Source organism: Anomaloglossus baeobatrachus, chromosome 9, assembly GCF_048569485.1.
Source record: "Anomaloglossus baeobatrachus isolate aAnoBae1 chromosome 9, aAnoBae1.hap1, whole genome shotgun sequence".
Classification (NCBI taxonomy): domain Eukaryota; kingdom Metazoa; phylum Chordata; class Amphibia; order Anura; family Aromobatidae; genus Anomaloglossus; species Anomaloglossus baeobatrachus.
Window position 1 is genome coordinate 60734612 of NC_134361.1, and position 14092 is coordinate 60748703.

Consider the following 14092-nt stretch of genomic DNA (forward strand, 5'->3'; position numbering starts at 1 on the left):
AGAAGACTTCATGAGAGCAAATACAGAGGTTTTACCACAAGGTGCAAACCATTAATCAACCTTAAAAATAAAAAAGCCAGATAAGACTTTGCAAAAAAAGAAAAACATCTAAAGAAGCCGCCTAGTTCTGGAAAAGCATTCTTTGGACAAATGAAAATAAGATCAACCTGTACCAGAATTATGGGAAGAAGAAAGTATGAAGAAGGTTTAGAATGGCTCATGATCCAAAACAAAACCGCACCCTCATTAAAACATGGTTGAGGCAGTGTGATGGCTGGACATACATGGCTTCCAATGGCCCTGGGTCACTAATGTTTATTGATGATGTGACTGAAGACAGAAGCAGCGGGATGAATTCTGAAGTGTACAGGACTATCCTTTCTGCTCAAATTCAACCATGCAGCAAGGTGGATTGGACGAAGCTTCACAGTGCAGATGAACAATGACTTTTGAGCTCCTCAAATGAGGAGGCTTGGAATTCCTAAACCTTTCAAAGGATATTGTTTGCACAACCACTTTAATTAAACCTGAAACTCTCCACTTTAATTGCATCAAAGATGTTTCATTTTAAATCCAAGATAGAGATCTGCAGAGCTGAAATCACGAAGATTCGGTCACCGTCAAATGCTGTATATTTAAAGTTTGCTTTTTTTCTATATGAAGAAAGAACCCATGTAAATACTAGCAGCAAATAGTGTGTCTGTGGGGGCGGGATGGGAGGAGTATGTCCAAAAGTTGCCCTGTGGCCCATAGGATTTTTGTTACGCCCTGCTTATGTGCATGATGGGTCATCAATTCTTCCAGTACAGATGATGTCTGAAGAATGATTGCTCTTTTCATATGAATTTTACTTCCTGATCCAGTTGATGGTAGAAGATATAAACTGTCGCCAGAGTTGTCATAGTCAGCTACTCACCTCTCTGAGGATACACTTGTATGGGGGACATTGGAAGGAATTGAAGGTGTATGGGCACTTTAAGGTCTACAGGTTACTTTAAGATATTGAAGGTGTATGGGCACTTTATGGTCTATAAGATCATGTTAAACTATTTTAGGTGTATGGGCACTTTAAGGTCTACAAGGTCACTTTAAGCTATTGAAGGTGTATGGGCACTTTAAGGTTTGCAAGGTCACTTTAAGCTATCGAAGGTGTATGGGCACTTTAAGGTCTACAAGGTGACTTTAAGATATTGAAGGTGTATGGGCACTTTAAGGTCTACAAGGTCACTTTAAGCTATTGAAGGTGTATGGGCACTTTAAGGTCTACAAGGTCACTTTAAGCTATTGAAGGTGTATGGGCACTTTAAGGTCTACAAGGTCACTTTAAGCTATTGAAGGTGTATGGGCACTTTAAGGTCTACAAGGTCACTTTAAGCTATTGAAGGTGTATGGGCACTTTAAGGTCTACAAGGTGACTTTAAGATATTGAAGGTGTATGGGCACTTTAAGGTTTACAAGGGCACTTTAAGCTATTGAAGGTGTTTGGGCACTTTAAGGTCTACAAGGTGACTTTAAGCTATTGAAGGTGTATGGGCACTTTAAGGTCTACAAGATCATATTAAACTATTTCAGGTGTATGGACACTTTAAGGTCTACAAGGTGACTTTAAGATATTGAAGGTGTATGGGCACTTTATGGTCTACAAGGTCACTTTAAGCTATTGAAGGTGTATGGGCACTAAAGTCTAGAAGGTCACTTTAATTATTGCAGGTATGGGCACTTTTAGGTCTACAAGTGTGAGAGATCTGTGTACAGCGCTTTGGAATATGTTGGTTTCATTTAAGAAATAATAAGTAATCACCATTTCATTGTGCTTGTATATGATGGCCACTATAGGGAGGCTCTGGGAGTAGAAGGACATACTTTCCATTGATGAGCCATGCGGCACATCTTTCCTTTGATCCCTCAGTAGGATATTAGGTTTCATTAAGGGCAAGGGCGCAGTCTTGTATGCTAATTTAGAAATTGAAGTAGTTGTGTGGGCATTTTATATGTACACTTTTTTTTTTTGGGATCCTATTCTTCTCCCAAAAGATAACCAAAAATGGACTTGCTTTTCAGGCAGGATTAAACAAGAAATCCCTCGAGAGGGGTGTGAACATGTGCCTCCGGCTCCTTATTAATAGCTGCTGTAAATGTATGTTATCAAACAGTAGGGTTGTATCTGCTCCGGAGGGGACACACGTCTAAGTGACCACTTGTTACAATGGCTTTTGAAAGACACTCAGGTAAATGAATGATATGGGGCCATAATAGGACAATTTAAAGTGTTTTTTTTATTATTTTTTTAAACTTACTTTTAGATGTCTTGTTTATATCATATGTCGTGTTATTTTGCTGTTTAGTGGAATACATCTCCTAACCATCATGTATGGTGTGCAGATGCAAAGCTTAAAGATAACTTCCTTTAAATAACTTAAAGGAGTCAAAGAAAGTTCAGTTATTTATCTGTTCTGCCGTTATATAGATATTTCTATACCGAGAATTGCATTTTTTTGTCACTTTGCATTTTTAGATATTTTTTAGGCATTTTACAGTTAAGATGCTTTTACTCTTTTTTTCTTGTTTTTTAGAACTGTTTCTTATGCCGCTTTATTTTACGTCTTTGAACCAAATAATGTATTTACACATCTAGTAAAGTGTGATGAGAACAGTCTGTGGATACATAAACTGCATGTTTACTTAATAGAGATAAATTGGAAGAAACAAGCATAGTTTGTACTGGAAATCAGTAAGGAATGATCTGGAGATAATGTTGTTTGTGCAGAAGCGGGAGATAAATGTATAACAAGTGATCATAAAGAATCCGCCTGCATATTACAGAAACGACTTATTCTCTACGGGAAAAGATCATCCGTCTGCAATGTATTTGTCTGCAAGAAATTTGTAAATCTATAAAACATTATCACTGTATAAATGGAAAATTCTAGAAAACACCCCCAAAACTTAAAGAAGAACTCTCCATTCTACTCATAGCGCCATATTTTAACCATTTCTGGCACAAGGAAAGTTATTATTATTTGTTAGCATAGCGCTATTTATTTTGCACTGTGATTGGCTGCTTTGGGTAACAAAGTATTTTGATTAATTCTCCGCCATTGTGTCTCATATTTTTCAACATATTTGATTACTGTCAGAGAATGATAACACTTGTTTCTCTTCAGAGATCTTGCTACATAGTAGACAAGTGATCTGTTCCCATAATATACTATAAATTTATACCCTATTTATACATTATACAATACATCGGTCCCTTGATATCATACCTCTTCTCCCAAAAGGTGGGATCCTGCAAATATGTAATAAGGCTTGGGTTGCACAGAGTTTGGTGTAATGCAATTGAGTGGGATCAAATAGCGACTAGCAATGTAGTGCAGCCACAAAAAGTTGCAAAAAATCCAACTATTTCTGATTTTTAGAGACTTGCTTGTCAAACCCCATTAATTTATTAACAATAATAATAATAATATTCATTTATATAGGGCTGTTAATTCCACAGCACTTTATATACAATGGCAACACTGTCCCCATTGGGGCTCACAATCTAGGCTCCCTATCAGTCTGTTTTTGGAGTTTGGGAGGAAACCGGAGACCCCGGAGGAAACCCACGCAAATAAAACCACTTGAACAACCTAGAAACTGGAGGGTTGGTCCTCAAAGCCCCCCTCAGGACATATGTTACCTCCAGCCACTTTGCACCAGCTCAGGCACCTTGTTAACCGACCTGGCAATAAAATATACACCACTACCCGGGCCTTTCACTGCCTTAAACTGGGATTTTTTTCTACTGGACACAACTTGATTATATCCACCTGAGGGGTTCAGATCCTCTTGACCTCCCCCCACCAAACCGTCATTAGCCAACTCCATCAACTCTGAGGACCTACCCCCCATGCCCGCTGCTATGACATAGGTAACAAAAAGTATTCCCCTTAAAATTAGCATGAAATAAATTACTACTGCTCTCCTGAACGACTCCTCATCAAAGACCTATACCCAAACAACAGAGGGAGGGCGGGTGCTAGATTGCTTCTCTAAATGCTGCCGCAATGACTGACCCTTCTCAACAGCCCACACCTTCTAAACCCTCTTTCTTCCCCACATTGGCCTGCCACCTTTCACTTCCCCTTATTGTCCTCTCCTATATTAACCCTTTCCTGTCTTGCATCCCCCTTTTTCTCACTAAATTCCCCCTCCAAACCTGTCATGCGGCCTCCCTTTTACACCACGGGCCCAGTACGGCTTCTCTTTAGACTAATGTTGGCCAAACACACCGATCTCAACCAGTTCATCCAACTCTGTAATATGCATGGGGGTGCCAGCCAACTGATTGGGGGGAATTAAGGATCCACCATTTCCAATTTCATATTGCCGACCACATTGTTCTCCTAGATATGCTGCCATGAAATATGTCTGGTGATGGGTCTCTCATTGAAAATGCAGGAACGCTCGGCTGAACGAGTGCTCTTATATATGGGAGAGACAGACAATTGGTTGATAAATTGTTAGGCCGACTGTCGGCCATCTCATGTTTATGATCGACTTAAGTCTTCACTATTGAAATCCGTTCTAGATCTGAATATGTGAGCAGAAATGAAAGATTCCTGAATGTCACCTCCATTCGCTGCCTGATACTGTACAGCGTCAACAAGCTTTTCCAAAAGATAAATGAGTGTATAAACTCCACGACCATGACTGTATTGTGTAAGAATATTAGATGACTGGCAACTGTTGTTGGGGCTGTAAACAAGTAAAAAGCACAACCATAGCGATAGAAGCTCTGATGTGATGCTCCTCACCCGGAGCAGTCACCTCCCCACCCGGAGCAGTCACCTCCCCACCCGGAGTAGTCACCTCCCCACCCGGAGCAGCAGTCACCTCCCCACCCGGAGCAGTCACCTCCCCACCCGGAGCAGTCACCTCCCCACCCGGAGCAGTCACCTCCCCACCCGGAGCAGTCACCTCCCGGTATATGGATATTAATGGGTATTTGTCAGCACAGGCTTAACAGTACAGTATATAGTAAGCACATAACCTTGTAGAGGATATGGCCCCTATATAAATTGTATTGTTAGGGCTAATTCACATCTTCGTTTTTCACAGATAGCACTTGTACCTATGATAATCTATGGGGCTCCAAAATCTTTTGCAGACCAAATGGTGGGTGAAAAATTGTGGAGACATCTCCAATATTGGTCCAATTCTCAGATCAAACTCTATAATGTAAGTGTTTAGTTCTGTAGAAATATTGGACAGTATTCGGATGTCATCCATGTGCTATCTCTTTTCTTGAACTGTTAGAAGGTGGAGAAACATTTTTAATTAGAAAAACGTATGGAAATTAGACCAAATTCTGATGATAATCGGATGAATCTCTGTCTTTTTTTGTCACATATGAAAAAAAACCCTGAGAACAGAAGGAGCCCTAAGAGTATGTTCCCATGATCAAGACTCGCTACATCCTGGACGTGGCGGGTCCTGCCCAAGATCAGGGTTCGGAGCGCTGCGCTCTCTCCCTTGTGTTCTCCGTATGGAGGACACTTGCGACTCCGCAGCAAACAGTTGACATGCTGCAGCTCGGAAAGCCTAAACCGGAAGTCAGTGTTTGCTGCGGGCCATACACACACAGTGGGCAGGAGATTTCTAGAAATCCCATCCACTGTGTTTGCACTGTACAATGCAGCACTTTGAATGTAACTGAAACATGCTGCGTCCAAAACGCTGTGAACCCTGATCGTGTGCACGTACTTGAGTGTTCTAATCGCTGCCTTCAATCAACAGAAATTGAAGTTTAATCAGATATGCTAATTAGGGTGATGGTGCACTCTTGGTGTAGCCAAGAGGTTCACTGCACTGTTCCGCCCATTGGTGATGACAGCACTGGCTTGCCTGGAGTGAGCAATGTCTGCAGAAAAAGCTCAGACAAGCCGCTATTGTTAATCACCAGTAAGAGAGGCGGGGCATGCAAAACCAGTGGGTGGAGCAGTGCACTGAGCTGTGTAGCCACACCAAGGGTACACCGTGTACCCAAGCTAGCAGAATAGAGGCAGCAATTAGAACACTAAAGGTGCACATTTTTTTTTATAGGGGCTACATCCCCTACAAGGCCTTGTGCTTAGTATATACTCTGACAGATTCACTTAAAGGAAGTCATTCATCCCCAAAATGAATTATAAATGTATTATATTATGTTGTAGGGCACTTACCTCTTATAGCAACCATAGTAACATTGAACCTGTTACTGGTACTTTGCTTGAAAATATAACTTTGAAGTCATATGCAATTGAGGAGTCATTGGTACACCCTTGGCGTCCTTCCTCAGCTTCTGATTGACAGTGCTTGATTTCCAGAGTGAGCACTAGCTGAAGGCTGCCTGAACACGCAGTAACTGGGGGTGTTCTTTCTCCCGACGCCGCTCACACGGATACTAAAGAGACCGGGCTGAGAATGTGGATGGGCAGAAACACACACACACACACACACACACACACACACACCTCACTCTTGGAAGCAAGCACTGTCAATCAGAAGTGGAAGAAGGGCCGCTATATCCAAATGAAGAGGCGTAATGATGCACCAAACTCTTCACCACGCCAAGGATGCACTGAGGTCTCCTCAATTACATATGAATTAGAAGTTATTCTCTCAGGCGCTCTACCAGTAACAGGTACAGCCCTAGGTTGTTATAGGGTCCATTACAGCACTCTTTATATATAAAATGCATTATGGGGGGTGACAGACTCCTATTAATAGTGTCACACCTCTACATTTTCTACTGTATATTGCCTGGACAAAAGCGCTCTGGAAACTATGAGAATTACTATTTATTAGCACATGATAGTTTATGTAGACAGGACATTCAAAGTGACCTCAAAGAACTACAATCTAAAATCTCATTTGTTTGGCAGCTACTCCCTCCGCCCCCCCCCCCCCCCACTTACACATGGATGCCAAGGTTATCTGAGAAAATGCTTGTGTTATCGATAGGAAGAAGCAATTACGCTGCTGCCATACACTTCTGCTGCCATCTTATTTCTCTTAATAACAAAAGGATTGGGCATGTTGAAATTCAACATGTCTCACCCATTCATTATGCCTCATAGATCCTATTGCTCATCCAGTCTGACCAAATTCACTGGGTTTAGCTTATGTGTATGGCCACATTAATAATAAGCAGTACACAGGACATGAAGTGCTATACGCTGTACAATGTACTGCACATCTGTCCTACACAGACTCGTTTTAGGTCTTCCCTATTTAGGTGTGAGATCATTGCACTTTTATTGTGACTTTTTAATGTGAAAAACAAAGTTAAGATGAAAAATGCAGGAATACTAAGTGGAAGAAGTGCCAGGGATGCCGGCATGTAGAAGGGCCTTACATCGCTCTGGTCCAGCAGTTATGGAGTACCAACATTGCCAATGGACCTGGGTCCTGTGAATCATTCTACTCACCTCTAGTGCCAACCCCTGAGCCGTTGGGGAAAAATGTGAAGTTTAGGTAATATTGCAGAATTACAATTTTCACGATCAGCATACTATAATTGTGATTTCCAGTAGGCTTAACATGTACGTGAATACCTGACCACGGGGGACTTATCAGGATTATGTTCTACTCTCAGTTAGGTGATTATGCTCTTCACACCTCATTAGCCATTATTAAGTAGTAAATATTTTAATTGCTGCCATCATGAATTTATTTAATTAGCACCGAGCACTTCTGGTGCCAAAATCCTACCCCATGGTGAGGATAGTGGATCTCTAATCCAGAGAGTGTCAGGGAAAAGTCCTACACAGCTGCAGTGCCTATGTGTCTTCTAGCAGGGAGATTATCTTTTTTAAAGGCGTATTTCGGATCAAACTTTCACTTTTCAAAAAGACTCACTTGCAATTAAACTATTTCTAATTGACGCACATCCCAAATAAGTGATTTTAAGACTATAAGCTGGACTTGTCCTTAGCTCGTTGCCTTGGAGTAACCCTCGACTCTGCTCTATCCTTCAAGCCACACATCCAAGTCCTCTTCACTTCATGCCGATTACAACTCAAAAATATCTCCCGGGTCCGTGCTTTCCTTTACCAAGAATCAGCAAAAACATTAGTGCATGCCCTCATCATCTCCCGCCTCGACTACTGCAACCTCCTGCTCTCTGGCTTCCCTTCTTGCACCCCTCCAATCTATCCTAAACTCTGCGGCCCGCTTAATCCACCTCTCCCCTCGCTACTCCCCAGCCTCACCACTCTGCCAATCCCTTCACTGGCTTCCCATCGCCCAACGACTCCAGTTCAAAACATTAACCATGACATACAAAGCCATCCACAACCTGTCTCCTCCTTACATCTGTGACCTAGTCTCCCGGTACCTACCCGCACGTAACCTTCGATCCTCACAAGATCTCCTTCTCTACTCCTCTCTTATCTCCTCTTCCCACAATAGCGTACAAGATTTCTCCCGTGCCTCCACCATACTCTGGAACGCTCTACCACAGCATATCAGTCTCTCCCCTACCGTGGAAAGCTTCAAGAGGAACCTCAAGACCCATCTCTTCCAACAAGCCTACAACCTACAATAGCCCTCAGTCCAGTACACCACTGTGCAACCAGCTCTGTCCTTACCTATTGTACCCTCACCCATTAACTATAGACTGTGAGCCCTCGCGGGCAAGGTCCTCTCTCCTCCTATACCAGTCTGTTATGTACTGTTAATGATTGTTGTATGTATACCCTCTTTCACTGTAAAGCGCCATGGAATAAATGGTGCTATAAAAATAAATAATAAATAATAATACCTTCAAGTTGTGGATGCTAGGCTAGAGCATAGTGATCTGGGTCTACTTCCATACGATCAGGGCTGGGCAGCTGGTTAGTCTAGACCTGGTCCAGCTTCTGGCACCTCCATTGACCAGTTGATCAATAATTTTAGTAAGGGATATGCTTGCTACTGAATTTTAGTCCCAGTCACTTGACCAGGACTTAGATGTAAAGCTAAAAGACCAGACAAAATCACTAGAATGTATACAGCAAATAATGAAGAGGTTGCTGCTCTTTGTGCCTCTTCTATTAGTGGATTGGTGGAGGTGATGGAAATTGGACCATCATTGATCTGTTATGGATGACTAGAGATAAGTGGACCCATGGATGTTCAGGTCAGCGGGTGCAGCTGGACTTTTGGAAAAGTTCAATTTGGGACCTGGACTTGACCTGAACCCCAATGGAAGTCACTATTTGGGCAGTTCGGGTCTCCACTCACATGCAGCCAACCATAAAGAGATCACTTCCGGGGGCGGGGTTTTCCATTTTTGATTGGTGCACACTACATCTGATCACGCTGTTGTTACCCCCAGTGTGAGACGTTCACTGCAAGCGGCTCACACAGGGCTGAGCACCAAGCGTCTCCGAGCACAACGATGCTCACGCGAGTGGTTTGCACATGTAAAGCACCCGAACGCCAAATATGAACCTTGGGTTCGCTCATCTCTACAGATAACTTATCCTAGGGTACATCATGAATATTAGAGTTCTGGAAAAAGATCAGTGCTAGGTATGATTCTGATTTACCGTCTAGGTCTTAACTTGTCACTATCCTTTCAAGAATCATTACATAAATCATTAGTACAGTGCCGGATTCACAGCTACACTGCTTAGAGTACTGCTGTGTAATCTGCTGCATGCTGCTGCTTCTGAACATGTCCTACATAGACACAGGCGAGCAGGAATCCCTCATGTCAGGTGTGCGGTGTATGGCAGACATGTAGCAGATAGTTTCCAGCCATTAGCTCAGACACAACTAAAAGCTAGAAGTAGACCATGCAGAGAAGAAATCATGTAAAAATGCAGGATACAGGTCCTTGTGCGACATTTTGATCCTATGTCATCTGCACACGGTCTTCCATCACACTTCTGCACATGCGCCCTTCTCTCTGCCCTGCTGAGGGCAGATCAAAATATTTTAGTGCGCACGCGCGGTCGGTTGTTGACCTTTCCCCGCTCTTGCGCATTACAGTAGTCAGCAGGGGAGAGAAAAGTGTGCTTGCGCAGGAGCGCAATGGAGGACACTGTGGATGATGTAGGACGTATCATCCACATGGAGCTATGAAGGAGGACGGCGATTGGAGGAAGAAATGAGGTACTGGACAGAGACCAGTGACGCCCATCGGACCAGACTGCCCTGCAGGTGAGTATAATAAAAGCTGGTTTTTTTACGTTATACAGCGCGGCCTGGGCTTTTATATACAGTATTCTGGAATGCCGTATATCAGAGCTCACTGGTGGTAGCCGCAGGTTATAGGGGCCAAATCTTGTAACTGGTTCCCTTTAATCTCTCCAGAAGAAAAAGCAAGCTGTCCCGCGACCAAGGACCGTATCACAATAAAAAAATGTAACTGGATACCATTTTTAATCAAGATGGAATAAATGTGAAGTTTTATCCACTGACGTATTTTTCATTGTGATACGGTTCTTGATCTCCGGACCTTTTTTTTTTTTAAATCCGGTTCATTTTTATTAACCACCAAAAAACACATAACACAAATAACAGTCCTTTTCCCTGAAGGAACATATTGGAGAATCACTGGGCCTTCTTGCTTGTTCTTCAGTACTACTAAAGCCATGCCAAGGCTTCTCTCCCTGCAGATCAGTAGGACCAGGATTCATCCAGAAGACATGGAGAGCTGACGTACATACCGGATTCTTTTTTGTTTGCATCAACTTAATCTCTCCATCGCCTGTGTATATCAGACTGGACTCGGATGTCATCTGTGTGCAATCCGATGTTTCATACGCACCTATAGACTTGTATAGGTGCGCGTGATCTGAGATACGCTGACACTTAAAGCATGATGAGAGTTTTTGCTCATCAGATAGCACTTTGATCCAATTATAACCATTGCCTGTACACACGAAAAATCAACTCATGCCCTAGTCTGGTCCCTCTTATTGCACACATCCGCATACTGCAAGTGTACAGTGTCCCGATCACTTGCAGTATGCGGATGTGACGGCCCGTTTTTTCCATATAGAGGTCAGACCCCGTCTTCAGCATTTCTGGTGACTAAATCTTAAATCCGCGGCATCCCGAGCGCTCAGGACAGACATCCTGTTCCCCGCAGAGGCCTATACCCTGTATAAATGGAGGATGACTATCGCTGGGCATGCCTGCCATGAATTCCTCCAGATTACATCTAAAATGAGAAGGTTGCTTGGATGCTCATCTTTAGTTTGGAGGCTGTTGACATTCGGAAAGGTCACAGATCCTCGCTCTTTTAGCCTGTTATCTTTTAACCCCGTTTTCTGTGATGTTGCCAGAGATCTGTGATGCTGTAGCCCACTTTATTTAGCCTCCGATGACAGCAGTTATTTTGACAGCTACAAGAACAGGGCGGTATGTCACCGTACTATGGTTTCACGTTACATTGTCTTATTGTTTTTAAAGGGGGGGATTAGGGCAGTACAGGATTTGCCCTCCTCTGTGACATTTCTAACACTAAACAAGGTATCTTGGTCATACAGTGAAAGGTTACATAATGTTATGGAATGTTGCTTGAATTCATTTTTATTTTCAGAATTTTATACAGGCAAACAGAAACATTTTAACTTCCTTTAAGACTCTGTAGCCTCCTCATCTTACAGAATATACAGTCTGCTGTGATCGACACATAGCAAGACAAGGCACAAATCATTTTTCCACCTGGAATACGCAAGCATTTTTTTCTTAACTTTCCCATTTGTTCACTATCGGTTATGCCCACTAGTCACAACTGTGAGGATATAACGCTGGGAGGACTGGAGCAGCGCTGGAAACTGCAGATAGCAGAGAACGGTATTTTAATACATACATTACAAAAACTAGGGTCTGATGTGTACTGGTGCAAAATTTGGACCTGTTTTCCCCCTGCATGTTGGTCAGATGTGTGGGCTCTTGTAGCATTCCAAATCCTCTAAAGATATAAGTGATGTCCACCTTCCACCTTCATTATGTAGTAATGCCCCCTATCCTGAGCTCCTTCCAGGTATATATGTCCCCCATCCTGGGCCCCTTCCAGGTATATATGTCCCCCCATCCTGGTATATATTTCCCAACCTGGGCCCTTTCCAGGTTTATATGTTCCCCAATTTGGAATTTATATATCCTCCCTCTTGGGCCTCTTCCAGGTTTATATGACTCCCATCCTGGGCTCCTTCCAGGTTTATATGTCCCCCATCCTGGGCCCCTTCCAGGTTTAAATGTCCCCCATCCTGAACCCCTTAGAGGTTTATATGTCCCCCATCCTGGGCCCCTTCCAGGTTTAAATGTCCCCCATCCTGAACCCCTTAGAGGTTTATATGTCCCCCATCCTGGGCCCCTTCAGGGTTTATATGTTCCCCAATTTGGAATATATATATATCCTCCATTTTGGGCCTCTTCCAGGTTTATATGTCCCCCATCCTGGGCCCCTTCCAGGTTTAAATGTCCCCCATCCTGAGCCCCTTACAGGTTTATATGTCCCCCATTCTGGGCCCCTTCCAGTTTTATATGTCCCCCATCTTGGGCCCCTTCCAGGTTTATATGTACCCCATCCTGGGCCCCTTCCAGTTTTATATGTCTCCCATCATGGGCCGCTTCCAGGTTTATATGTACCCCATCCTGGGCCCCTTTCTGGTTTATATGTCCCCCATCCTGGGCCCCTTCCAGGTTTATATGTCCCCCATCCTGAGCCCCTTCCAGGTTTATATATCCCCCATCCTGAGCTCCTTCCAGGTTTAAATGTCCCCCATCCTGGGCCCCTTCCAGGTTTATATGTCATTCATCCTGGGCCCCTTCCAGGTTTAAATGTCCCCCATCCTGAGCCCCTTCCAGGTTTATATATCCCCCATCCTGGGCCCCTTCCAGGTTTAAATGTCCCCCATCCTGGGCCCCTTCCAGGTTTATATGTCATTCATCCTGGGCCCCTTTCAGGTTTTTATATGCCACCATCCTGGTCCCCTTCTAGGTATATATGCCCCCATTCTGGGCCCCTCCCTGATATATATGTCCTCCATTTTGCTGCTGTTCTCTTCCCCTTCCCTTGCTCCCACATAATGTGATGTCCTCTTCCGTAGCGGCTGCAGAAGCTGGCAGCTGACAGTGGCGTGCCTGCTATAGCAACGCATTACGTCACTGCCATGCAACGCCAACGTCTGGCATGCTGACGTCTGCTGCTAGCATCTGATTGGCCGGCAGCATGTATTGCAGCACAGGGACCCAACGGGTCTCTGCGCTGCAATACATGTCAGCTAAATGTTCGTTCTTGGATTCACATCCAGCAGAAGTATACTGGGGTCAGTGGGCCACCCTCCAGCATGGGCCCAGTTGCGTTATGTCCTCTATGACCTCAATTGTTATGCCCCTTACTGATAGGTAACAGGGAAATAAAAGAACGCTGGAATGGTCCTTTGAGCTTTGAGAAGTTGTACAACCAGACATTTGTGCTGCATGTGTGCAACTTGCCGTTGTGTGACTATTTTAGAGCTACAGGCCACAATTACATGTCTTAAACTGAAGTCTATGACAAGTGAGTCATGTTTTTTGACTAGCAACTAAACATCAAACACATAGGAAACAATTCTGACTTTGTGTCATAGTCATGGAAAGTTGGAATGCAACATTCTAAGAATTCATTTAATACAATGTCACAATGTGGCACCACGATTTTAATGTTGCACAATATCATAGTATAGCACTTGGCTAAATTTTAAGCTCCCCATGTAGAATAGATAGCTGTCGGCTAAACAATAACTCTATATCTTGCGTGACCGGCAGCTCTCTCTCCAGACCCCTCCATGCACAGGAGAGATACTTCTGTGTTCTCCGTGGGAGTTCCTGTCTGATTCCTGTGCCCGGCAGCTTATCTCACCGAAAAAAGGATTGCCAGTTCAAAAATCAGACATGCCGCATCCTTATCTGTTCCGACATCATACGTTGGGAGGCCCCATACACATTATACTATCTGCAGATGTATGTCTAATGTGTATGGGTCCATTACTTATCTACTTTCTTACATTATAGCTGTGTGAGCAGTATGAGGCCGGCTCCTAATCCAAGAAATGGTTTGCATGTTACATGGAATAGTTTTTCA

The 14092-nt window shown here is 43.5% G+C and overlaps 1 protein-coding gene across 2 annotated transcripts in view; it reads left to right on the forward strand.

Moving 5' to 3' along the window:
• The window catches only part of FHL1 (four and a half LIM domains 1), a 95265-nt gene that overhangs the window by 62361 nt on the left and 18812 nt on the right, over positions 1-14092 (forward strand). Inside the window, exon 1 of one of the 2 annotated variants that reach the window (XM_075323746.1) lies at positions 2124-2228. The exons of the other annotated variant lie outside the window; for it this stretch is intronic. Coding sequence (XP_075179861.1) covers positions 2207-2228 — 22 coding nt within the window. The 5' untranslated portion in view covers positions 2124-2206. Of the gene's footprint in view, positions 1-2123; positions 2229-14092 lie in introns of those variants that run through there. 2 annotated transcript variants of the gene reach the window in all.